Here is a 24787-nt window from a genome sequence, read left to right on the forward strand (position 1 = left end):
AATTTGTCTGATTTTTCTTTTTATAGGTATATTTTTTAGTAAAATGTAAAGTTCTTTTAGTCTACAAACTTCTGACATGTCTCCGAATTTCCAAGCTATAAATTTTGTATTTTTTGTCTGACAAAGAAAAATTATCAAAATTAAAAAAACAAAAAAAAACAAACAAAAAAAACAGTGCTTTTATACATCAAATAATGCTAAGAACGCAAGTTCATAATCATTTAGAAACAACAATACTAATGTTTTAACTCAGGAAGAGTTCAGAAATCAATATTTTGTGGAATAACCATGATTTTTAATCACAGCTTTCATGCGTCTTGGCATGCTTTCCACCAGTCTTTCACACTGCTTTTGGATGACTTTATGTCACTCCTGGTACAAACATGTAAGCAGTTCTTTGTTTGATGGCTTGTGACTATCCATTTTCCTCTTGATTACATTACAGAGGTTTTCAATGGGGTTCAGGTCTGGAGATTGGACTGGCCATGACAGGGATTTGATGTGGTGGTCTCTTAATTTTTTCCAGAGCTGTATAATGGGTGTGCGCGATCCAATTTTTCATCAGGTAGAACACTGACTGATGTTATTCAGTGAGTCAGTGCAGAGAAACATTTTTTTCCTCATGATGATTCGATGTGAGAAATAAAATTGTAGCATGCTTCCATTTGACTCTGAATTTGGATGAGACTCACACATTCAAGTCTATAGGTGCGAGAAAATAAATCAGATGCCACAATATAGTGTCTGATATTTACGGATACATTACAATTCTCTAACGTAGAAAACCAGAATTGGTTGTGTAAAAGATTAATAACTGGTGAGAAATAAACTGACTGCACACGGATGGCAAGTGAGAAGAAAATCGGCCCACTTTCCTGGATGAAAGTCGAACCGATATCTGATAATGTGGTGTGAACCTATTCTAATAGCGATATAATTATATCCAGTATTACATCCAGGACAGAAATGGCAATGTGCGCTGTGTATATAAAGACACTTAGATTTGCACCACACAAGCTGTATATATATATATATATATATATATAAGTATGTATGTATATATATTTATATTGTGTGTGTATATATATATACACACACATACGTATATATATATATATATATATATATATATATATAGTGACAGGGTCACTGGTGCTGTATGTCTGAATGTAAGGGTACATATGTGTCAAGAAGATTGCTTTTTTCCGTCATCTGAAACCCATAACTTTCTTTACAGCATGCTGTGTCCTGGGGGGGTTAACCAGCCATAACAAGGGTCTGGGTTTTTAGTGAGTGGGTGAGAGATAGGCGAGACGCCTTCTTACCATATCTCCACATCAAGGGTGTGGTTAGTGTGAGTTTAATGTCCAGGTACTGCTTTATTTTTTTCTCTGCTGTGTGTTTGGAGGAAGGAAGTCTACAGACTCGAGCTCCAGTGGGAGCTGATGTGTGTTGTGTCCCAGAGGACTGGAGCCACACTGGGAAGGACTTTTTGTATGGACTTTTTATTTTCATTTGTGCCAGAAAGGCTGTTTTGTGTTACCGTATATACTCGTGTATAAGCCGACCAGTGTATAAGCCGACCCCCCTTAATTTTGCCACAAAAAACTGGGAAAACTTATTGACTCGTGTATAAACCGAGGATGGAATCCATAGACTATGCCGCCATATGCTGCTCCATAGAATATGTCCCCATATGCTGCTCCATACAATATGCCCCCATATACTGCTCCATAGACTATGCCCCCTTTTGCTGCCCCATATGCTGCTCCATAGAATATGCCCCCATATGCTGCTCCATAGGATATGCCCCCATATGCTGCTCCATAGATTATGCCCCCATATCCTTCTCCATAGTTTATGCCCCCATATGCTTCTCCATAGTTTATGCCCCCATATCCTTCTCCATAGTTTATGCCCCCATATGCTTCTCCATAGTTTATGCCCCCATATGCTGCTCTATAGAATATGCCCCCATATGCTACTCCATAGATTATGCCCCCATATGCTTCTCCATAATTTATGCCCCCCATATGCTGTCCCATAGACTATGCCCCCATATACTGCTCCATAGACTATGCCCCCTTATGCTGCTCCATAGAAAATGCCCCCATATGCTGCAAAAAAAAAAAAAGCCATACTCACCTCTCCTGGGTCCATCGCCGCTGTCTGCCGCTTTTTGTGTCAGTGACTGTTCAGCCAGCAGAGGGGCGGCGCACACAAGTCACGTCACCGCGCCCCCTGCTGCCTAAACTTCACTGACACAGGATGCAGCAGAGACAGCGGTAGCAGTGATGGACCAGGGGACAGGTGAATATCGCTATACTCACCCATCCTGCTGCGGTCTATGCAGCCTCGCTTGCTTCTCCACTGTCTCCCTTCACTTCCTGTCTTCAGCGGTCATGTGGTACCGCTCATTACCACTCATGAATATGCGCATATTCATAAGTGGTAATGAGCGGCACCACGTGACCGCTGAAGACAGGAAGGGAGACAGTGGAGAAGCGAGCGAGGCTGCAGAGACCACGGCAGGACAGGTAAGTATGATCTCTGACACCCCCGCTCCCCCTCCCCTGCCGACCCACAGGTATATGACCCATGTATAAGTCGAGAGGGGGACTTTCAGCCAAAAAAAATGGGCTGAAAATCTCGGCTTATACACGAGTATATACGGTACTTTGCTTTGTAGTTAATGAAGCAATAAGCCTCCCAGAGACTTTAACACCAAGTGCTCCTGTGTCTACCTCGGAGAGCAGATGAGTGAGCCGACCTGCCACAAGTGGTGTTTAGGATGCAGGCAACATTCCAGGAACACGGGCAGGGCTGCTACTAGGAATTTCAGGGCTCCATACTGTCAAAATTTTTGAGCCCCTTTGAGACTCTGCCCAGGCTCCACCCCAGCTCTGCTTCCACCTCTCGAATCTTCCACAGTCCCACCGCCCACTCTTGGAAAAACTCCACTTCAGCACCACATTCTCACTAGTGTTGAATAGCTTCAGATAAGCACTTATCCAAATAGCTGCCTCGTGAACCTGGACACCAGGAGAGCTTCCGATAATCAGATGTTCGGCGCCTCAGCTGCATGTGTCACGGCTGTGTGACAGTCACATGGTGAGCCCAACAAACGGGCTCCGAACAGCTGATCATCAGGAGCGCTCCCGGTATCCATGTTCCCAATGCAGCAATTCGGTAAGCACTATAGCTATTCGATCAACACTAGTCCTCACCAATCACACATTAACAGTTCCCAGATCACATATATAGCCATCAGCTTTTGTTTTGGCCCTATTCTACTCTAACCTATTAAACATTTGTTAAAATACCCAATGCTCTCTTTAAGTATATATTTATTTTTCTTTAATGGTGTGTGTCACATACATTTTTTAAAATAATTGAAACCAGATTGTGACTTTTTATCATCTGTATTTCTGATTGCAGATTATTGTATTCTGTTTTCTGTACGTTTATGGAAGCTGACGGTGGATATCGGTCTGCGCTCGGACCATAGTATATGGATGGACCACGGGTCTCCTGAATTGAACTCAGCAGCCTCACAGCATGTATAAGGATGTGGGCTGGGAGATCGGCGCCAGTCCATGCACTGAAGTGGGAGTGCAGACCAATTTCCCCTTCCAATAATTATACTGCCATAATAATAAATAAAGATGTGTCTCAATCATATATACTCACTTTTTATTTTTCTATCAATTTGGCCACGTGAGGGCTTGTTTTTTGCGGGACGGGTTGTACTTCTGAATGACATGATTGGTTTTACTTAGTGTACTGAAAAATGGAAAAGAAAATTCAAAGTGCAGTGAAATTGCAAAAAGTGGAAATGTTTTTTGGTTGTTTTTTTTTTTTTACCATGTTCACCAAATGCTAAAACTGACCTGCCAATATGATTCTCCAGATCATTACGAGTTTGTAGATACCAAACTTGTATAGGTTCTTTCAGGGGTGGACACTGACAGCTTGGGGCCCCTGTGCAAGAAATGTGTCTGGGCCCCCTTCCTTTTACGGCGACAAAGCTACATACACTACCGTTCAAAAGTTTTGGGTCACTTAGAAATTTCCTTATTTCTGAAAGAAAAGCACAGTTTTTTCCAATGAAGCTAACATTAAATGATTCAGAAATACACTTTATACATTGTTATTGTGGTAAATGACTATTCTAGCTGCAAACGTCTGGTTTGTAATGCAATATCTTCATAGGAGTATGGAGGCCCATTTCCAACAACCATCACTCCAGTGTTCTTATGGTGCTTTGTGTTTGCTAACTGTGTAAGAAGGCTAATGGATGGTTAGAATACCTTTGAAAACCTGCTAAAAAGAACATGCTAAAAAACATGCTAAAAACATGCTAAAAAGGAAGAAAAAAATGTTTATAAAATGGAAAGAGGGAGGCATATCTAAAGAAGAATATAATGCTGTCTGCAGAACCTGCAGGGCACAAATCAGATTATCTAAAGCTGAAAATGAATTGAGACTTGCAAGAGATGTCAAAAGCAATAATAAAGGATTTTGGGGATATGTCAAAAGTAAAAGAAAAGTCAAAGATGCTATAGGATTTTTACAGGATGAAAATGATGAAATGGTAAGACAGGATGTTGAGAAGGCTGAACTTTTAAATTCCTATTTTGCATCTGTTTTCTCTCAGAAAGGAAATGTAACATCAACTGTTATTCACTGTCCTATTAAGGGAATAGAAGAATCCAGGATATCTATAAACAGAAAGATAGTGAGGAAACACTTAGCTAACCTAAATGAATTCAAGTCTCCAGGTCCAGATGAATTACACCCCAGAGTACTGAAGGAGATAGCAGAAGAAATTTTTGAACCCCTCTCCATAATCTTTGAAAATTCTTGGAGAACAGGAGAAGTGCCAGAAGACTGGAGAAGAGCAAATGTTGTTCCTATCTTCAAAAAGGGGAAGAAGGTGGACCCAGGCAACTATAGGCCGGTGAGTCTGACTTCTATACCAGGAAAGATCTTTGAACAAATTATTAAACAACATGTATGTCAATACTTGGATAAGAATGAAGTGATTAAACAGAGTCAGCATGGGTTTGTAACTAATAAGTCATGTCAGACTAATTTAATTTCCTTCTATGACGGTATTACTGATTGGGTGGATCAAGGAAATGCTGTAGATATAGTATATCTTGACTTCAGCAAAGCATTTGACAAAGTCTCTCATACAATCCTTATTGAAAAAATGACTAAGTATGGAATGGACAAGGCAACTGTTAGGTGGATTCATAACTGGCTTAGTGATCGGACCCAAAGAGTGGTCGTAAATGGCTGCACATCCAGTTGGAAGAATGTCTCAAGTGGGGTACCACAGGGCTCTGTCCTGGGCCCTGTATTGTTCAACATCTTTATCAACGATTTAGATGAAGGAATTGAGGGTAAACTGATTAAATTTGCTGATGACACAAAGCTAGGAGGGATAGCTAATACTAGAGAAGAGAGAGAGAGGATTCAAAAAGATTTAAATAAACTGGAGAAGTGGGCAGCAACTAACAGAATGGTTTTTAACAGGGAGAAATGCAAAGTACTACATCTGGGCAATAAAAATGAAAAAAGCATATATAGAATGGGAGGAATAGGGCTAAGTGACAGCACATGTGAAAAAGACTTGGGTATACTAATAGATCACAGACTGAATATGAGTCAACAGTGTGATGCAGCAGCAAAAAAGGCAAATGCAATTCTAGGATGTATTAACAGAAGCATACAGTCTAGATCACGTGAAGTAATTATTTCCCTCTACTCCTCTTTGGTCAGACCTCATCTGGAATATTGTGTCCAATTTTGGGCACCACATTTTAAAAAAGACATCAACAAACTGGAGCAAGTTCAGAAAAGAGCGACCAGAATGGTGACCGGTCTGCAAACCCTGTCTTATGAGGAAAGGTTGCAGGATTTGGGAATGTTTAGTTTGCAAAAGAGAAGACTGAGAGGAGACTTAATAGCTGTCTACAAATATCTAAAGGGCTGTCACATTGTAGAAGGATCAACTTTATTCTCATTTGCACAAGGAAAGACTAGAAGCAATGGGATGAAGCTGAATGGGAGGAGACACAGATTAGATATTAGAAAAAACTTTTTGACAGTTAGAGTGATCAATGAGTGGAACAGGCTGCCACGAGAAGTGGTGAGTTCTCCTTCAATGGAAGTCTTCAAACAGAGGCTGGACAGACATCTAACAGGGATGATTTAGCGAATCCTGCTTTGAGCAGGGGGTTGGACCAGATGGCCCAGGAGGTCCCTTCCAACTCTACGATTCTATGATTCTATGATTCTAACCCTTGTGCGAGTATGTTACCACAGCTGAACACAGTTTAGCTGATTAGAAGAGCTATAAAGATGACCTTCCTTTGAGGTAGTTGAGAATCTGAAGCATTACATTTGTTGGTTCCACTAAACTCTCAAAATGGCCAGAAAAAAGAACTTTCATTTGAAACTCGACAGTCTCTTCTTGTTCTTAGAAATTAAGGCTATTCCATGCAAAAAATTGCCAAGAAACTGAAGATTTCCCACAGCAGTGTGTATGTACTACTCCCTTCAGAGGAGAGCACAAACAGGCTCTAACCAGAGAAGAAAGAGAAGTGGGAGGCCCCGCTGCACAACTGAGCAACAAGACAAGTACATTAGAGTCTGCAGTTTGAGAAATCGACGCCTCACAGGTCCTCAACTCGCACTTCATTAAATAGTATATGCAAAACGCCAGTGTCAACATCTACAGTGAAGAGGCAACTCAGGGATGCTGGCCTTCAGGGCAGAGTGGCAAAGAAAAAGCCATATCTGAGACTGGCTAATAAAAGGAAAAGATTAATGTGGGCAAAAGAACACAGACATTGGAAGATTGGAAAAAAGTGATTTGGACAGACGAATCCAAGTTTGGGGTGTTTGGATCACACAGAAGAACATTTGTGAGACGCAGAACAACTGAAAAGATGCTGGAAGAGTGCCTGATGCCATCTGTCAAGCATGGTGGAGGTAATGTGATGGTCTGGGGTTGCTTTGGTGCTGGTAAAGTGGGAGATTTGTACAAGGTAAAAGGGATTTTGAATAAGGAAGGCTATCACTCCATTTTGCAACACCATGCCATACCTTGTGGACAGTGCTTGAATTGAGCCAATTTCATCCTACAACAGGACAATGACCCAAAGCACTCCTCCAAATTATGCAAGAACTATTTAGGGAAGAAGCAGGCAGCTGGTATTCTATCTGTAATGGAGTCACCAGATCTCAACCCGATTGAGCTGTTGTGGGAGCAGCTTGACCGCATGGTATGCAAAAAGTGCCCGTCTAGCCAAACCAACTTGTGGGAGGGGCTTCTGGAAGCATGGGGTGAAATTTCTCCAGATTACCTTAGCAAATTAACTGCTAGAATGCCAAAGGTCTGCAATGCTGTAATTGCTGCAAAGGTAGCATACTTTGACAAAAGCAAAGTTTTAAGGAGAAAATTATTTCAAATAAAAATATTTGTTTCGAACCTTGTCAATGTCTGGACTAGATTTTAAATTCATTTGGCAATGCATTTGATTAATAAAAGTATGGGCGTTCATGGAAAACACAAAATTGTCTGGGTGACCCCAAACTTTTGAACAGTAGTGTATATATAGCCACACACACATACAGTGCCTTGCGAAAGTATTCGGCCCCCTGGAACTTTTCAACCTTTTCCCACATATCATGTTTCAAACATAAATATACCAAATGTAAATTTTTGGTGATTAATCAACAACACGTGGGACACGATTGTGAAGTTGAACGAAATTTATTGATTATTTTAAATTTTTGTGGAAATTCAAAAACTGAAAAGTGGGGCGTGCAATATTCGGCCCCTTTAACTTAACACTTTTTTGTGCCACCTTTTGCTGCAATTACAGCTGCAAGTCGCTTGAGGTATGTCTCTATCAGTTTTGTACATCAAGAGACTGAAATTCTTGCCCATTCTTCCTTGGCAAACAGCTCGAGCTCAGTGAGGTTTGATGGAGATCGTTTGTGAACAGCAGTTTTCAGCTCCTTCCACAGATTCTCGATTGGATTCAGGTCTGGACTTTGACTTGGCCATTCTAACACCTGGATACGTTTATTTGTGAACCACTCAATTGTAGATTTTGCTTTATGTTTGGGATCATTGTCTTGTTGGAAGACAAATCTCCGTCCCAGACTCAGGTCTTTTGCAGACTCCAAGTTTTCTTCAAGAATGGTCCTGTATTTGGCACCATTCATCTTCCCATCAATTTTAACCATCTTCCCTGTCTCTGCTGAAGAAAAGCAGGCCCAAACCATGATGCTGCCACCACCATGTTGGACAGTGGGGATGGTGTGTTCAGGGTGATGAGCTGTGTTGCCTTTATGCCAAACATATCATTTGGTTGTTGCCAAAAAGTTCGATTTTGGTTTCATCTGACCAGAGCACCTTCTTCCACATGTTTGGTGTTTCTCCCAGGTGGCTTGTTGCAAACTTTAAACAACACATTTTATGAATATCTTAGAGAAATTGCTTTCTTCTTGCCACTCTTCCATAAAGGACAGATTTGTGCAGTGTACGACTGATTGTGTTCCTATGGACAGACTGTTCCACCTCAGCTGTAGAACTCTGCAGTTCATCCAGAGTGATCATGGGCCTCTTGGCTGCATCTCTGATCAGTCTTCTCCTTGTTTGAGATGAAAGTTTAGAGGGATGGCCGGGTCTTGGTAGATTTGCAGTGGTATGACACACCTTCCATTTCAATATGATCGCTTGCACAGTGCTCCTTGGGATGTTTAAAGTTTTGGAAATCATTTTGTATCCAAATCCGGCTTTAAACTTCTCCACAACAGTATCACGGACCTGCCTGTTGTGTTCCTTGGTCTTCATGATGCTCTCTGTTCTTCAAACAGAACCCTGAGACTATCACAGAGCAGGTGCATTTATACAGAGACTTTATTACACACAGGTGATTATATTTATCATCATTAGTCATTTAGGACAACATTGGATCATTCAGAGATCCACAATGAAATTCTGGAGTGAGTTTGCAGCACTGAAAGTAAAGGGGCCAAATAATATTGCACGCCCCACTTTTCAGTTTTTGCATTTCCACAAAAATTTTAAATAACCAATAAATTTCGTTCAACTTGTTGTTAATTCTTCATCTTCACCAAAAATTTACATTTGGTATCTTTATGTTTGAAGCATGATATGTGGGAAAAAGTTGAAAAGTTCCAGGGGGCCAAATAATTTCGCAAGGCACTCTACGTGTATATATATTACTTAGTCTCCTTTATTATGTATATTGCTGTCCCTTTTACATTGCCCTCTCTTGTTATGTACAGCACCGTCCCTTACATACTGTATTGGATTATATAGAGCCCTATTTTTTATTACATCCCGTCCTGTCTTGTTAGATATATAATGCAATGATGGCTGATGGCGCATGGGAAATCTTCCTTTCTAATGGAAAGTCTGGTCACAGGCTGCTCCATCAGCAGTCATTTTATATCTAAAAGAGAGGGGACTATGTAATAAAAGAGGGCGCTGTGAATAACAAAATTAACAAGAATACACTAGGTAAGAGAAAGCACTGTACATAACAGCAGAGGAAGCTAAATAATAAGGGACGGTACCATGTATAACTAGAATAACTAGAGAGGATGGTACGTAATAAGGGACGGTGTTATACATAATAAAAGAGGAAACTATGTAACTAAGGATGGTGTTATACAGAATTAGTGAGTACACTATACTAAGGGACTGTGTTATACATAATAAGTGAGTACACTATATACTAAGGGACTGTGTTAGACATAATAAGCGATAATAATGTCTTCCTCCACCTTCCCTGTTCCTAAGTCGATTATAAGTCCCCCTTCCTTCCATCCCAGTCCCCCACCCCCCTCATTGTCCTCCTCCCCCCGCATCCCATTATTGCCCTCTCCCCCACCCCATCATTGCCCTCTTCACTACCTCCATCATTGCCTTCTCACCCACCACTATCATTGCTTTCTCCCCTGCCACCCCATCATTGTCCATTCCACCACCCCCATCGTCTCTTCACCAACCACTCCCATCGTTGCCCATCCCACCACCTCCATCATTTCCTCCTCCCCCACCACCCCATTATTGCCCTTTCCACCACCATCATTGCATTCTCCTCCACCACCCCATCATCATTGCTTTTTTCCCCACCACCCCATCATTGCCCTTTCCTCCATCTCCATCATTGCCTTCTCCCCTCCCACCCCATCATTGCCCTCTCCATCACTCCCATCATTGCCCTTTCCACCATCTCCATCATTGCCTTTTCCTCCACCACCCCCATCATTGCTTCCTTCCCCACCACTCCCATAATTGTCTTTTCCACTACCACTTTCATTCCCTTCTCCCCATCTCCATCATTGCCTTCTCCCCCACCCCCATCATTGCCCTTTCCACCACCTCTATCATTTCCTCCTCCTCCACATCCCCATCATTGCCCATTCCACCACTTCCATCATTTCCTCCTCCACCACCATCCTCATCATTGCCTTCTCCCCATCACCCCCATCAACCCTTGACCTGACGATCGGTTACAGGCAGATCCCCATGTTCAAGAGTGCCAAGGAGAAGACGGCCTTTTCAACACCTGATTGGTGTTTCCAATACATCAGAATGCTCTTCGGACTACAGGGGGGCCCAGCAACATTCCCGAGGGCTATGGATCAGATCCTAGCTCTGCAAATATGTCTATTTAGATGACATTGTGGACTTCAGCCCTGACTGGAGTAGTCATCTACCAAAGGTACAGGCAATCATGGATGCGTTGAGAATGCGGTGTTGACCGTAAACCCGAAAAAAATGTGCCATAGGGAAGGAGATGGTTGAGAGAAAAGAAGGGTAAGAATGCCCTTGTGACTAGGTGGTTCTTAGGGCTCCAAGATATCAGTTTTCATGTAGAGCATAGACCCGGGTAGTTACACAGTAACGCGGATGCTCTCTCTTGAATTCCCTGTTTGGTGTCTGAAGATGCCAAAACACCTGGCTTTGGGAAGAGGGCGGGTATTGTGACGGGGTCACTGGCGCTGTATGTGAGGGGAGCTTTGTATCATGAAGATTGCTTTCTTCCGTGATCTGAAACCCATAAGTTTCTCTCCAGCATGCTATGTGCTGAAGAGTTTAACAAGCCATAACAAGGGTCTGGGTTTTTTGGTGAGTAGTTGAGAGATGGGCAGAACGCCTACTCACCATATCTCAACAAACCACCCAGAGACTTTGATACCAAGTCTACCTCGTGGAGCAGCTGAGTGAGCTAACCTGCCATTATATATATATCATAACTGAGAAGCACCAAATGTGGACTCTTATTAACCCATATGGCAACATTTCGGTTCTATAGCAGAAAGAGTCCTCCACTTTTTTGGGAGTACTGTGTGTATATATATATATATATATTTATTAAGAGCAGATACTGAGAATTACACCATGTATATAGGAAAGGAGAAGTATACATATCATAAGGTAGGAGAGAGAGGTAAGGAGCTGCAAATGTTACCGACCAGCAAATGATTGCATTGAGTCCACTGTGATCACTGGGTGGGTGCTCTTTCCACTGGTGAGCACAGCAAGAGAGAAAAAAAAGGAGGAAGTGAAAAGGCACTCCAGTCCATAAGTAAAAAATAGAAAAACTTTATTATAGAATGTCAAAAAAGATTAAAAACATGGGAAACACCTGATGCCTTTCTGGTGCACGCTCTGCGCCTGTAGTCATAGGCTATAAAACACAGGACATAGCCTGGAATAATTTCAAGTCACTTGTACCAGCTGATATAAAAAGGAAAAAAAAAGTAATAAACATAAAACAAATAATTTTTCAAACTCATCCCATTGGGATATCTTGTATCTAATTTTAAGATCCAGAGTGCTTTCTGGGAAGTGAGAAGTTTCTGTTTTGTTTCCACCGCTTGCAGGAGAAATGATTTTTTCAAACGCAAAAATAAACAAAATGTAATATATCCGCATTATGAACATTGACAAAATGCTTGGCGACACCTGAGTAAGTTGCATTTTTATTTTGGATATTATTTAAATGTTCAGCAATCCGTTTTTTTACCTTGCGCGCTGTTCATCCATTATATTTAATGCCACAAGCTAAACAACAAATGCAATTAACAACATACTGTGTGTTGCATGAATAAATTAATATTATAACTTTGACCAGAAGAGGATTGAATAAATTTAGTTTTATCTGATGCAAAGCTACACACATTGCATCTTGTCCCCGAGCATTTATAAAAGCCAAAAACAGAAAGCCGGGATGTAGGTGCTGGTTTCTGCTTGATCATACTGGGTGATAAAGCATTTCCCAGACTGAAACCTCTTTTACCTATGTACCTACAACCTGTACTAGTAATTTGACGCAATTTGTCATCGTGGTTGATGATAGGTAAATATTTTTTATTGATGGAAATGATTTTTATATACACAGCTGTTGCAGTATCATCTATATAATGTATGCACAGCAGAATTGCAATGTCACCTGTATAATGTATATAGACTGCTGTATATCTCTCTATATAAAACTGAATGTATGTGTTGTGTGTGTGTGTGTGTGTGTGTGTGTGTGTGTGTGTGTGTGTGTGTGTGTGTGTGTGTGTGTGTGTGTGTCGCCAACCAATCATGAAGCATCTTTCATTTCACCAGAGCTGTTCAAAAGAAGCTGAGCTGTGATTGGTTGCTATGAGCAACAGTTTGCCTTGCAACCAATCACTAAGCATCTCTGATTTCACCAGAGCTGGTTAAAAGAAGCTGAGCTGTGATTGGTTGCTATGAGCAAGTTTTCCCACTTGACAACACCTCAGCAGACACTGACATGGTGGGAGAAATCTAGCATCCCTGGGAACATAAGCTCCCAACCATTGTCTGCCCCCCTGAAAGGAGCAGAGAGCACATGACAGAGATTAATCCCCCCTCCCGTTCCCATATACCTATCACACATCCTCTATCCCATAGGCATATCTTCCCTTTTAAAGGGATCATTGGTATGGAAGTTAGAGCAAATCCATCTAGCGCTGTGGTTCTGAACCCAGGGTCTCTTAAAGGGATCATTGGTATGGAAGTTAGGGCAAATCCACTCTGCTCTTTGGTACTGACCGCAGGCCTTTCTTAAAGGGATCTCCGGTATGGAAGTCAGGGCAATTGCCTTCAAATGCTCTGGTAATGACCCCAGGCTCTCTTAAAGGGATCATTGGTATGCAAGTCAGGGCAAATCCACTCAGCGCTCTGGTTCTGATGCCAGGCCTCTCTTAAAGGGATCCCGGTATGAAAGTTAGGACAGTTCCACTCAGCGCTTTGGTTCTGACCCCAGGCTCTCTTAAAAGGATCCACGATATGGAAGTTAGGGCAAATCCACTCAGCGCTCTGGTTCTGACCCAAGGCCCCTCTTAAAGGGATCCCCGGTATGGAAGTGAGGGCAAATCAACTCTGCGCTTTGGTACTGACCCCAGGCCTCTCTTAAAGGGATCTCCGGTATGGAAGTTAGGGTAAATCCCTCAGCGCTCTGATTCTCACCCCAAGCTTCTATTAAAGGGATCATTGGTATAGAAGTCAGGACAAATCCACTCAGCCCTCTGGTTCTGACCCCAGGCCTCTCTTAAAGGGATCCCCAGAATGGAAGTTAGGACCGTTCCACTCAGCGCTCTGGTTCTGACCCCAGGCTGACGGGATGATGTGGGATATTAGGGGGAGTAGTCCGGTGGCTCTGGCTGACGGGATGATGTGGGATATTAGGGGGAGTAGTCCGGTGGCTCTGGCTGACGGGATGATGTGGGATATTAGTGGTAGTAGTCCGGTGGCTCTGGCTGATGGGATGATGTGGGATATTAAGGGTAGTAGTCCGGTGGCTTTGACAGGATGATGTGGGATATTAGGGGTAGTAGTCCTCTGGCTCTGGCTGACGGGACGATGTGGGATATTAGGGGTAGTAGTCCGGTGGCTTTGACAGAATGATGTGGGATATTAGAGGTAGTAGTCCAGTGGCTTTGGCTGACGGGATGATGTGGAATATTAGGGGTAGTAGTCCGGTGGCTCTGACTGACGGGATGATGTGGGATATTAGGGGTAGTAGTCCGGTGGCTCTGGCTGACAAGATGATGTGGGATATTATAGTGAATGTGGCTAAGCGGAGTGGGCGGAGCTATACGCTCAGCTTTATTTATATATATATATATATATATATATATATATATATATTCATTATAATTTGTTATAACTAACCGTAGTTAGTTACTATGCCCGGGCAACTCCGGGCTCTTCAGCTAGTACATTATACAATTGATACTGCGACTGTTGTATATACATTATATAGGTGCTTCTTTCTGCGACTGTTGTACACATTATATAGGTAACACTGTGACTGCTGAATATACTTTATATAGGTGATGATTCAACTGCTGTATATACATGATAAATGTGATACTAGAATTCTGCTATGTATACATTATATAGGTGATGCTTTTGACTACTGTATATACATTATATAGGTGATATTACAATTCTGTTGTATAAAGATTATATAGGTGATACTGTAATTCTGTGTATATATTATATAAGTGAGACTGCAACTGCTGTGTATATATTATATAGGTGATACAGTGACTGCTGTACTGTATATACACTGCATGCAGGATTATTAGGCAAGTTGTATTTGAGAGGATTCTTTTTATTATTGAACAACAGCTATGTTCTCAATCAACCCAAAAGACTCATAAATATCAAAGCTTAATATTTTTGGAAGTTGGAGTGGGTTTTTTTTAGATTTGGCTATCTAAATCCTCTTTCACACTACCGGTTTTTCTTGTCAGTTAAAATCCGCCAAAATGGCGGAAAGCGGATCCGTTTGTAACTGATGCAAATGGAAGCCACCGGACCGTTTTTTTGACGGATCCGTTGAATGCAGAATTTTAAAGGAACCGCAGTCCAGGAAGAGGAGAGAGAGCGAGAGAGGGAGGGAGAGAGAGAGAGATTTTTCCACTGCCAGAAAGGATTTCAGGGTTAAATCCCCATCTGACTTCCTTTCTCCGGGCATGCGCACTGTAAAATGCGGATCCTACAGCCAAAAAAAGTTGCAGGGTCCGTCCAGTCATGCCAGCGGACTCAAACATTTTGGCGGATCCGCAAAAAAACGGATCAAACGGATGGCCATCCGTCAAGATCCGCCGGTAATGCAACTCAATGGGGAAAAAAACGGATCCGCCAAAAAAAATGGCGGATCCATTTTTTTCAAAAACTGGCGGATTTTGACTGATGGTCAAAAACGGAAGTGTGAAAGAGGCCTTAGGAGGATATCTGTTTTTTTCAGGTAACTATTACTGTACAGAATTATTAGGCAACTTAATAAAAACCAAATATATACCCATCTCACTTGTTTATTTTCACCAGGTAAACCAATATAGCAACACAAAATTTAGAAATAAGCATCTCTGACAATCAAAAAAAAAAAAATCAGTGACCAATATAGCCCCCTTTCTTTACGATGACACTCAAAAGCCTTCCATCCATAGATTCTGTCAGTTGCTTGATCTGTTTACGATCAACATCAACATTGCGTGCAGCAGCCACCACAGCCTCCCAGACACTGTTCAGAGAGGTGTACTGTTTTCACTCCCTGTAGATCTCACATTTTATGAGGGACCACAGGTTCTCTATGGGGTTCAGATCAGGTGAACAAGGGGGCCATGTCATTATTTTTTCTTCTTTTAGACCTTTACTGGCCAGCCACGCTGTGGAGTATTTGGATGCATGTGATGGAGCATTGTCCTGCATGAAAATCATGTTTGTCTTGAACGATACCGACTTCTTCTTGTACCACTGCTTGAAGAAGGTGTCTTCCAGAAACTGGCAGTAGGTCTGGGAGTTGAGCTTCACTCCATCCTCAACCCGAAAAGGTCCCACAAGTTCATCTTTGATGATACCAGCCCATACCAGTACCCCACCTCCACCTTGCTGGCGTCTGAGACGGAGTGGAGCTCTCTGCCCTTTACTGATCCAGCCTCAGGCCCATCCATCTGGCTAATCAAGAGTCTCTCTCATTTCATTAGTCCATAAAACCTTAGAAAAATCAGTCTTAAGATATTTCTTGGCCCAGTCTTGACATTTTATCTTATGTTTCTTGTTCAAAGGTGGTCGTTTTTCAGCCTTCCTTACCTTGGCCATGTCCCTGAGTATGGCACACCTAGTGCTTTTTTATACTCCAGTAACGTTGCAGCTGTGAAATATGGCAAAACTGGTGGCAAATGGCATCTTGGCAGCTTGACGCTTGATTTTCCTCAATTCATGGGCAGTTATTTTGAAACCTTTTTTTATCGGCACTCTTCTTGCTACCCTGTTGGCTATTTGCCATGAAACCCTTGATTGTTCGGTGATCACGCTTCAAAAGTTTGGCAATTTCAAGACTGCTGCATCCCTCTGCAAGACATCTCACAATTTTTGACTTTTCAGTGTCCGTCAAATCTTTCTTCTGACCCATTTTGCCAAAGGAAAGGAAGTTGCCTAATAAGTAAGCACACCTTATATAGGGTGTTGATGTCATTAGACCACACCCCTCCTCATTACAGAGATGAAAATCACCTGATTTACATAATTGGCAGTTGGCTTTCAAGCCTATACAGCTTGCAGTAGGACAACATGTGTAAAAAGGATGATGTGATCAAAATACTCATTTGCCTAATAATTCTGCACACAGTGTACATTATATAGGTAATATTGCGACTGCTGTATACACATTATATACTATAGGTGATACTGCAACTGCTGTATCTACATTATGTAGGTGAAACTGCAATTCTGTTATACAGAATTCTGTTCTGTTATATACTGCTATATGTACATTATATAGGTGATACTGTGATTGTTGTCTATCTATATATATATATATATAATTGTCTTATCATGTCTGTCTGTAACCGAAATCCTGCGTCGCTGATTGGTCGCGGCAGTTAGGCCGTGACCAATCAGCGACAGTCGCTTAGTCGCCGCAGCAACACAGCCGCATCGCTTATTGTACAGGCACATTACAGCCGTTAAAGGCATCAATGCTTCGTCGCTCATTACACAGGCACAGTCCTGTACATATACAATACATTAGGTAAGAGCAGAACAGTGACTGCAGCTCTGGGTGTAACAGGAGTATATTAGGTAACAGCAGAACAGTGACTAGTTCAATACATTAGGTAACAGTAGAACAGTGACTGCAGCTCTGGGTGTAACTTGCATACAATACATTAGGTAAGAGCAGAAAAGTGACTGCAGCTCTGGGTGTAACTGGAGTACAAAACATTAGGTAAGATCTGAACAGTGACTGCAGCTCTGGCTGTAACTGGACTACAATACATTAGGTAAAAGCAGAACAGTGACTTCAGCTCTGGGAGTAACTGGAGTACAATACATTAGGTAAAAGCAGAACAGAGACTGCAGCTCTGGGTGTAACAGGAGTACATTAGGTAACAGCAGAACTGACTGCAGATCTGGGTGAAACTGGAGTACACTACATTAGGTAACAACAGAACAGTGACTGCAGCTCTGGGTGTAACAGGAGTATATTAATTAACAGGAGAACAGTGACTGCAGATCTGGGTGTAACTGGAGTACAATAAATTAGGTAACAGCTGAACTGTGACTGCAGCTCTGGGTGTAACTTGAATACAATACATTTGGTAAGATCTGAACAGTGACTGCAGCTCTGGCTGTAACAGGAGTATAATACATTAGGTAAGAGCAGAATGGTGACTGCAGCTCTGGGTGTAACTGGACTACAATACATTAGGTAAAAGCAGAACAGTGACTGCAGCTCTGGGAGTAACTGGAGTACAATACATTAGGTAACAGCAGAACAGTGACTGCAGCTCTGGCTGTAACTGGAGTACAATACATTAGGTAACAGCAGAACAGTGACAGCAGCTCTAGGTGTACAGGAGTATAATACACTAGATGGTGGTCCAATTCTGTCGCATCGGGTATTTTAGAGTCTCTGTTAAAATAAAAAATAGTTATATACTCACCTTCCGACGGCCCCCGGACTCTGTCCCTCCTCTCACCACGCACCCGGCATCTTCCGGTTCCAGTAATGCTTAGCGACAAGGGCTGATGATGACGTCACTCTTGCGAAAGCGCGACGTCATCAGCGGTGTTTCGCGTAAAGTATTACTGGAACCGGAAGATGCCGGGAGCGTGGAGAGGAGAGAAAGAGTCCGGGGGCCGTCGGAAAGTGAGTATATAACTATTTTTTATTTTAACAGAGACTCTAGAATACCCGATGCGATAGAATTGGGCCACCATCTAGTACATTATATAGGTGATACTGCGACAGCTGTATATACAGAATATAGATGATGCTGCGCCTTCTGTATATACATTATATAGATAGTAGAGATGGTTAGCACTCGACTGGATGGTGTGGATATACTGTGCTAGTGAAAAGGGAACTGGTAGTCCCGTAAGCATAGATTTGATAAAGAGTCTCTGCACACGTAAATTTTGCTCAAGTTAAATATTTTTATTTATATTTAACGGTGAAGAAGCGACAGTTGACATTTCGGACTCACAACGGCCTTTATCATATTGTCGCCCTTTAGAGAAGAGAGATTGTAGTCACCGGGTAAATAGTTTCACTGCTAGGCAATATTTCTAAATTCTGTAGATCGTCCTCTGAGGTCAGTGGTCCTGATTCCTGAAGCGCTAAAATTGTTGAGGTATGCCAAAACTCAATGGCCAGTGGTCCTGATTCCTGAGAATCCAAAATTGTGCAAGTGTGCCAAAACTACGATCATTGGTGGCAGTGGGAGATGCCTGAGATGGAGGAAGGATGTAGAGCTGAAGCTGTTGCAGCGTCGGATGTGCAAAGGAGCGGATCCCTGTGATTGGCAAGTAGAGAACAATGTTCAGACGCTGGTACTGGCCATCGTCAGATAGAAGGAACCCTGTGCACGCCGGGGTGGCCCTTTCAAACTTCGGAAAGAAGGCCTTTTGCGCTCATGGTCTCTTGCTTGCACACACTGACAAGGACCACTGCTGCGGCGTGCACACGCTGAGTAGGGCCTTTATTGAGAAGTTTTAAAGGACCTGCAGCTCACTCTAAAGTTCAAAGCCGTCGGCCCACCGGGCATTTGCCCTCCTTGGCAGGGCCTCTTTGCAACATTGTCAGAATTATGGCTTGGAATAAAAGAATGAACCTCCCCATACAAATAAGATTAAAGTTATCCAGAACCCTCAAAAATCCACGAATTCAGCCAATAATCTATTGTCTATGGAAGGTCGGATCATTTTATTGTGGAAGAAATTATTGAAATGTGTGATTGTGGACTGACGGTCATATTATCTCCTGCAGATAAGCCACTGCCAGACATGTCAGGTGATGGCCACTCAAATGAACGAGCACTCCTGAACCTCTGAGGGTCCACTATCTGCCACTAGCCTAGTACTTTCAGGAATACTCACTAGTGCCCACCAATAATGTTTCATATAGTACTTGTCACTAACCCTGAAGGACATAAGATTTTTATTTTTGCATTACTTGCCACACTCAATGCTATTTCCATATTAATATGCACTTACATTGTGCATACACATTAACTTACATTCTCAGTTCAGACTCCAGTTTTTTACATATTAATATTTTGTAAAATTGAAGAATTTAGTTCTGAAACTGAGAATCCTTGGAGGATTCATGAGTGCTGGAGAATGAAGCAGTGCTGTCAAATTGAAAGGCAGAAGTAAAACCAATATACTGTGAGCGGTGGCCATAATCTGACCTTTGTTATCAGTAACAGCAATCCCCATCTGAGCTCATTTGTGACCTTTCTTTTGTTGGAAATGCAGCAAACCATGATCACTCGTCATGTCTTACATATGTTTACATATGTTTATATTATATTACATTAATGGTGCTTTCATATTTGTATTAGTAATGACTGAATTTTTTCATCTTTTGACTCTTAATCAGAACTTTATAAATTATAACTGATAAAAGTTAGGATATTGTGTTAAAAACATTTAATTCTCCTCTCTTTATAGAGTTCTTTTTTTGCTCATTTGTGGGGATATGTTGTCCTTCTTTCTGTTTTTGCTGCTGCTGATCTCTATTTGCTTTAAGGCTAGCTTCACATTTGCTTATGGAGGAACTGCGGCCGTCTGCGGACTTCCTCCGTGAAGCTCCACCCACGTCCGCACCTCCTCCAGGCAGCTCCGCCTACATCCGCATACTTCTGCATGCGGCCTGCGTACCCTATCTTTAACATTGGGTACGCAGGTCATACGGATGTATGCGGATGCCTCCGCATGCGTCGGTTTGACGATGCGGCGACCCGCGTCAAACGCATCATGTTGTAATGTTGACGTGGGTCGCCGCATTATCAAAATAACACATGTGGAGGCATCCGCATGACTTGCGTACCCAATGTTAAAGGTAGGTTACGCAGGCCGCATGCAGAAGTATGCGGACGTAGGTGGAGCTGACCGGAGGAGGTGCGGCCATGGGCGGCGCTTCACGGAGGAAGTCTGCAGATGTCCGCAGCTCCTCCATATGCAAATGTGAACCTAACCCAGTGGTTCCCAAACTCCAGTCCTCGCGGACCCCAACAGGTCATGTTTTCAGGATTTCCATAGTGTTACACATGTGAGAGAATTCCTGATGCCTTGATGATACTTCCACCACCTGTGAAATACTAAGGAAATCCTGAAAACATGACATGTTGGGGTCCGCGAGGACTGGAGTTTGGTAAACACTGACCTAGCCTAACACAGTGGGTTCGATAGGAATCTCGTTACTGTATCATTGCTGTTTATAAATACACACACGATATTGGCTACATGTATGGGACTGTTCTTCAGATTTCTCACAACTTGTATTTCTTTTCTTTTTTAGGCTTTTGTAAATGAGATGATAAACCTGAGAAAATCGCATTGAACTATGAAAATAGAAGATGACAAGCAGCCACTGCACCCACAGGATGCTTGGTGTGAAGATCTTTAGAATGATTTTGAAGCAAGTTTTACTTATCTCATGGGTCTCATCTCTGGCCCTGGGAGGAACATCTCCAACATCATGTCCTGCTGCCTGTTCTTGCAGCAATCAGGCTAGTCGAGTCGCTTGCACACGGAAAGAACTGGTAGAAGTGCCAGAAAGCATCTCAGTTAATACGCGATACCTGAACCTTCAGGAGAATAATATTCAAGTCATCAAAACGGACACTTTTAAGCACCTACGACATTTGGAAATACTGCAGCTCAGCAAAAATCTTATTCGAAAGATTGAGGTTGGCGCTTTCAATGGACTCCCAAACTTGAGCACATTGGAGCTTTTTGATAATCGCTTGACCACTGTTCCTACCCAAGCATTTGAATATCTCTCCAAGCTACGGGAGCTGTGGCTAAGAAACAATCCTATTGAAAGTATCCCATCATATGCTTTCAACAGAGTTCCTTCATTGAGACGACTTGATTTGGGAGAACTGAAGAAATTGGAGTACATTTCTGAAGCTGCTTTTGAGGGTCTCGTAAATTTAAGATACTTAAATCTGGGCATGTGCAATTTAAAAGATATACCCAACCTTACAGCATTGGTCAGACTGGAGGAGTTAGAGTTGTCTGGAAATCGTCTAGAAATGATTCGTCCTGGCTCCTTTCAAGGGTTGACAAGCCTGAGAAAGTTATGGCTGATGCATGCTCATGTTGCCACTATAGAACGTAATGCCTTTGATGATTTGAAATCTTTAGAGGAATTAAATCTATCTCATAACAATTTAATGTCTCTTCCACATGATCTTTTTACTCCTCTTCACCGCCTGGAGCGAGTACATCTGAACCATAATCCTTGGCATTGCAACTGTGACGTTTTGTGGTTAAGCTGGTGGTTAAAAGAGACTGTACCGAACAATACAACCTGTTGTGCACGTTGTCACTCACCACCAAACCTAAAGACTAGATACATCGGGGAGCTAGACCAGAGTCACTTCACATGCTATGCCCCAGTTATTGTGGAGCCTCCCACTGACCTCAATGTAACAGAAGGTATGGCTGCCGAACTCAAATGCAGAACTGGTACATCGATGACATCTGTCAACTGGTTAACACCAAATGGGACATTGATGACTCATGGTTCCTATCGGGTCCGTATCTCTGTTTTGCATGATGGCACATTGAATTTTACAAATGTTACAGTACAGGACACAGGACAATACACATGTATGGTCACAAATTCAGCAGGAAACACAACAGCATCTGCTACTCTCAATGTCTCCGCTGTAGTTGATCCTGCTACCACTGATTATACTTACTTTACAACTGTTACAGTGGAAACTATGGATTCAGTCCCAGAAGAAGTAAAACCAGCAGAAAAAGAGCCTGGGCCAACTACAACAGTTCAATGGGGGATTACATATTCTACCACATCACTTACTCCACGAAGCACCCGATCCACAGAGAAGACGTTTACTATACCTATAACTGATGTAACGGAAAACATCATGAAAGATCTGGATGATGTCATGAAGACAACCAAGATCATCATTGGGTGCTTCGTGGCTATCACATTTATGGCAGCTGTTATGTTAATTGCATTTTACAAACTTCGTAAGCAGCACCAGCTACACAAACATCACGGGCCAACACGAACTATTGAAATCATCAATGTGGAAGATGAAATACCAGCTACTGCCCCTGGAGACAACCATATGGCACTTCCTGCTATTGAGCATGACCACCTTAATCATTATACAGCATTTAAGTCCCATTATAACAACAATTCAGGAACACTTAATTGTGCCAAAAACCCCATGCTGAACTCTATACATGAACCCCTTCTGTTCAAAACCAGCTCAAAGGAAAATGTGCAAGAAACACAAATTTAGCTTCATCAAGAAAGATGAAGGCCTAACTATAAACCGTACAAGGATGGTATTTCGGGGATTTTATCACACAATGCTCATCTTCCTGTTTCCCGACACACCCTAAGATAGAGGTGCCCCAAATTACTGACATAAAATGATACGAAGACTCTTTTGATAACTCTAAAGCGATTATCCACTCTCTGACTACCTGATATCTTACTAAAAAACAAAAAGGAAAAAAAAACACATGAAAAGAGAAAGTTACGGAAAGTAAAAATGTATACAAAGGCTTATTTTGTCGTACAGCTATTTATGTGTAAATTCTATCTGAGATTATTTTCATCAAAGATGTTGAGAACAGGAAAATCAAGAGATTTTTTTTAATGGTGTCACTCGGGAGTTTGTGTTGAACCCTCCTGGTCTGTGACGAGGCAGACATCTTTTTCCACCTAGTAATAGATTTTTTCCATTCTCTCATGACCATGGGTGCCTGCTATTACTGAGAAGTAACACCGCACAGGCCCCAGTGATTGTAATTTGGTTCCTTTGTAATAGCAACTTGGACAATGTGTAATAAGTCAGATGTGAGTATTGCGGGAAGGGATTGTGAGAAGCTCGTACTTTGCCACTTGATATCACCGGTTTTCATTACGCTTTTTTTAAGAAAAAAAAATAAAAAAATTAAATAACAAAATATCAAGAGGTGTTTACAACCTTGAAGAGAACTTTATTTTCAAAGGTACTGTGCCATATAACCCTTTACAGATGTGCCAATTATCTTCAGAACTTTACATAAAATGAAAACTGTATGAAAAAAAAAAGAAAAAAAAAACAAAACAGTTTTTACTAAATATTTTTGTTTTGGGAAAAGCAGCGTGGAGAACGTTACGATTTTGAAACTTCTGCAACAGGAATATTTGGGCCAGTTATTTTGTCTGGATTTCTATCAAAAGTGTAAGGTGTGTGAAATAATGAGGTTAACATGAACTTTTTAAGTCCTCCCTTCCTTTTTTTTTTTTCTTGGGTGGGTGATTAGTTGATTTGAAATTTTTTTTCTTTTTCTTTTTTTGAAGATTTTGATTGGGTGGGAAATGTATTCTTGTTATAAGAACAGAAAAGAAAACTTGTGTGTGGCTCTTTATTGAGACAGAAAGTAACAAGCGAAGTTGGCGACATTGCCAGGAGTCTGCAACAAAAGTATAATAAAAATAAGAAAAAGACAATCTTTGTGCTGATTGAGATGTATAAAAGGACATTTCCCAATGAGGGACCTCTGACACACGGACATATCATTTCTGCACTATTCCCAATGGTAAAGTCCTGTTCTAGCAGATATAGGGAACCTGACGGTGCGGCCCCCCTCTAAGGCTAGTTTCACACTAGCGTATGGCCGAGCTGCGGAGGGCTGCGGACTTCCTCCGTGAAGCTCCGCCCACGGCTGCACCTCCTCCGGACAGCTCCATCTATGTCGGCATGCGTACCCTATCTTTAACATTAGGTACGCAGGCCATGCCGATGTATGCGGATGCCTCCGCATGCGTCGTTTTGACGGTGCGGTGAACCGCGTCGAATGCAACGAGTTGCATTTTATTGCGGTCGCCGCACCATCAAAATGACAAATGCGGAGGCATCCGCATACATCGGCATGGCCTGCGTACCTAATGTTAAAGATAGGGTACGCAGGCCGCATGCCGAGCTGACCGGGGGAGCTGAAGCCGTGGGCGGAGCTTCACGGAGGAAGTCCGCAGCCCTCCGCAGCTCGGCCATACGCTAGTGTGAAACTAGCCTAAGGTATTAGGAGACACTTATCTCCCTGTCAATGATGCCGCTGTGGTCAGGATACTGCCAAGACTTTGGAATAAATGACAGTACCGGCGCCTACACAACCACAGAAAATCATTGCAGCCATTAGTATCATACAGGGTAAAGTAAA

The 24787-nt window shown here is 42.2% G+C and overlaps 1 protein-coding gene across 4 annotated transcripts in view; it reads left to right on the forward strand.

Annotated features, from left to right (window-relative positions):
• The window catches only part of LRRC4B (leucine rich repeat containing 4B), a 220551-nt gene extending 196474 nt beyond the window's left edge, over positions 1-24077 (forward strand). For all 4 annotated transcript variants that reach the window (XM_073570020.1, XM_073570023.1, XM_073570021.1 and 1 more), the window contains one exon: positions 20892-24077. In XM_073570020.1, coding sequence (XP_073426121.1) covers positions 20950-22875 — 1926 coding nt within the window. In that variant the 5' untranslated portion in view covers positions 20892-20949 and the 3' untranslated portion in view covers positions 22876-24077. The remainder of the gene's footprint in view (positions 1-20891) is intronic.
• The last annotated feature ends 710 nt before the right edge of the window (positions 24078-24787 follow it).

The sequence above is a fragment of the Dendrobates tinctorius genome, unplaced genomic scaffold (genome assembly GCF_039654945.1).
Source record: "Dendrobates tinctorius isolate UK_male_01 unplaced genomic scaffold, ASM3965494v1 ptg000028l, whole genome shotgun sequence".
In the NCBI taxonomy this organism is placed as follows: domain Eukaryota; kingdom Metazoa; phylum Chordata; class Amphibia; order Anura; family Dendrobatidae; genus Dendrobates; species Dendrobates tinctorius.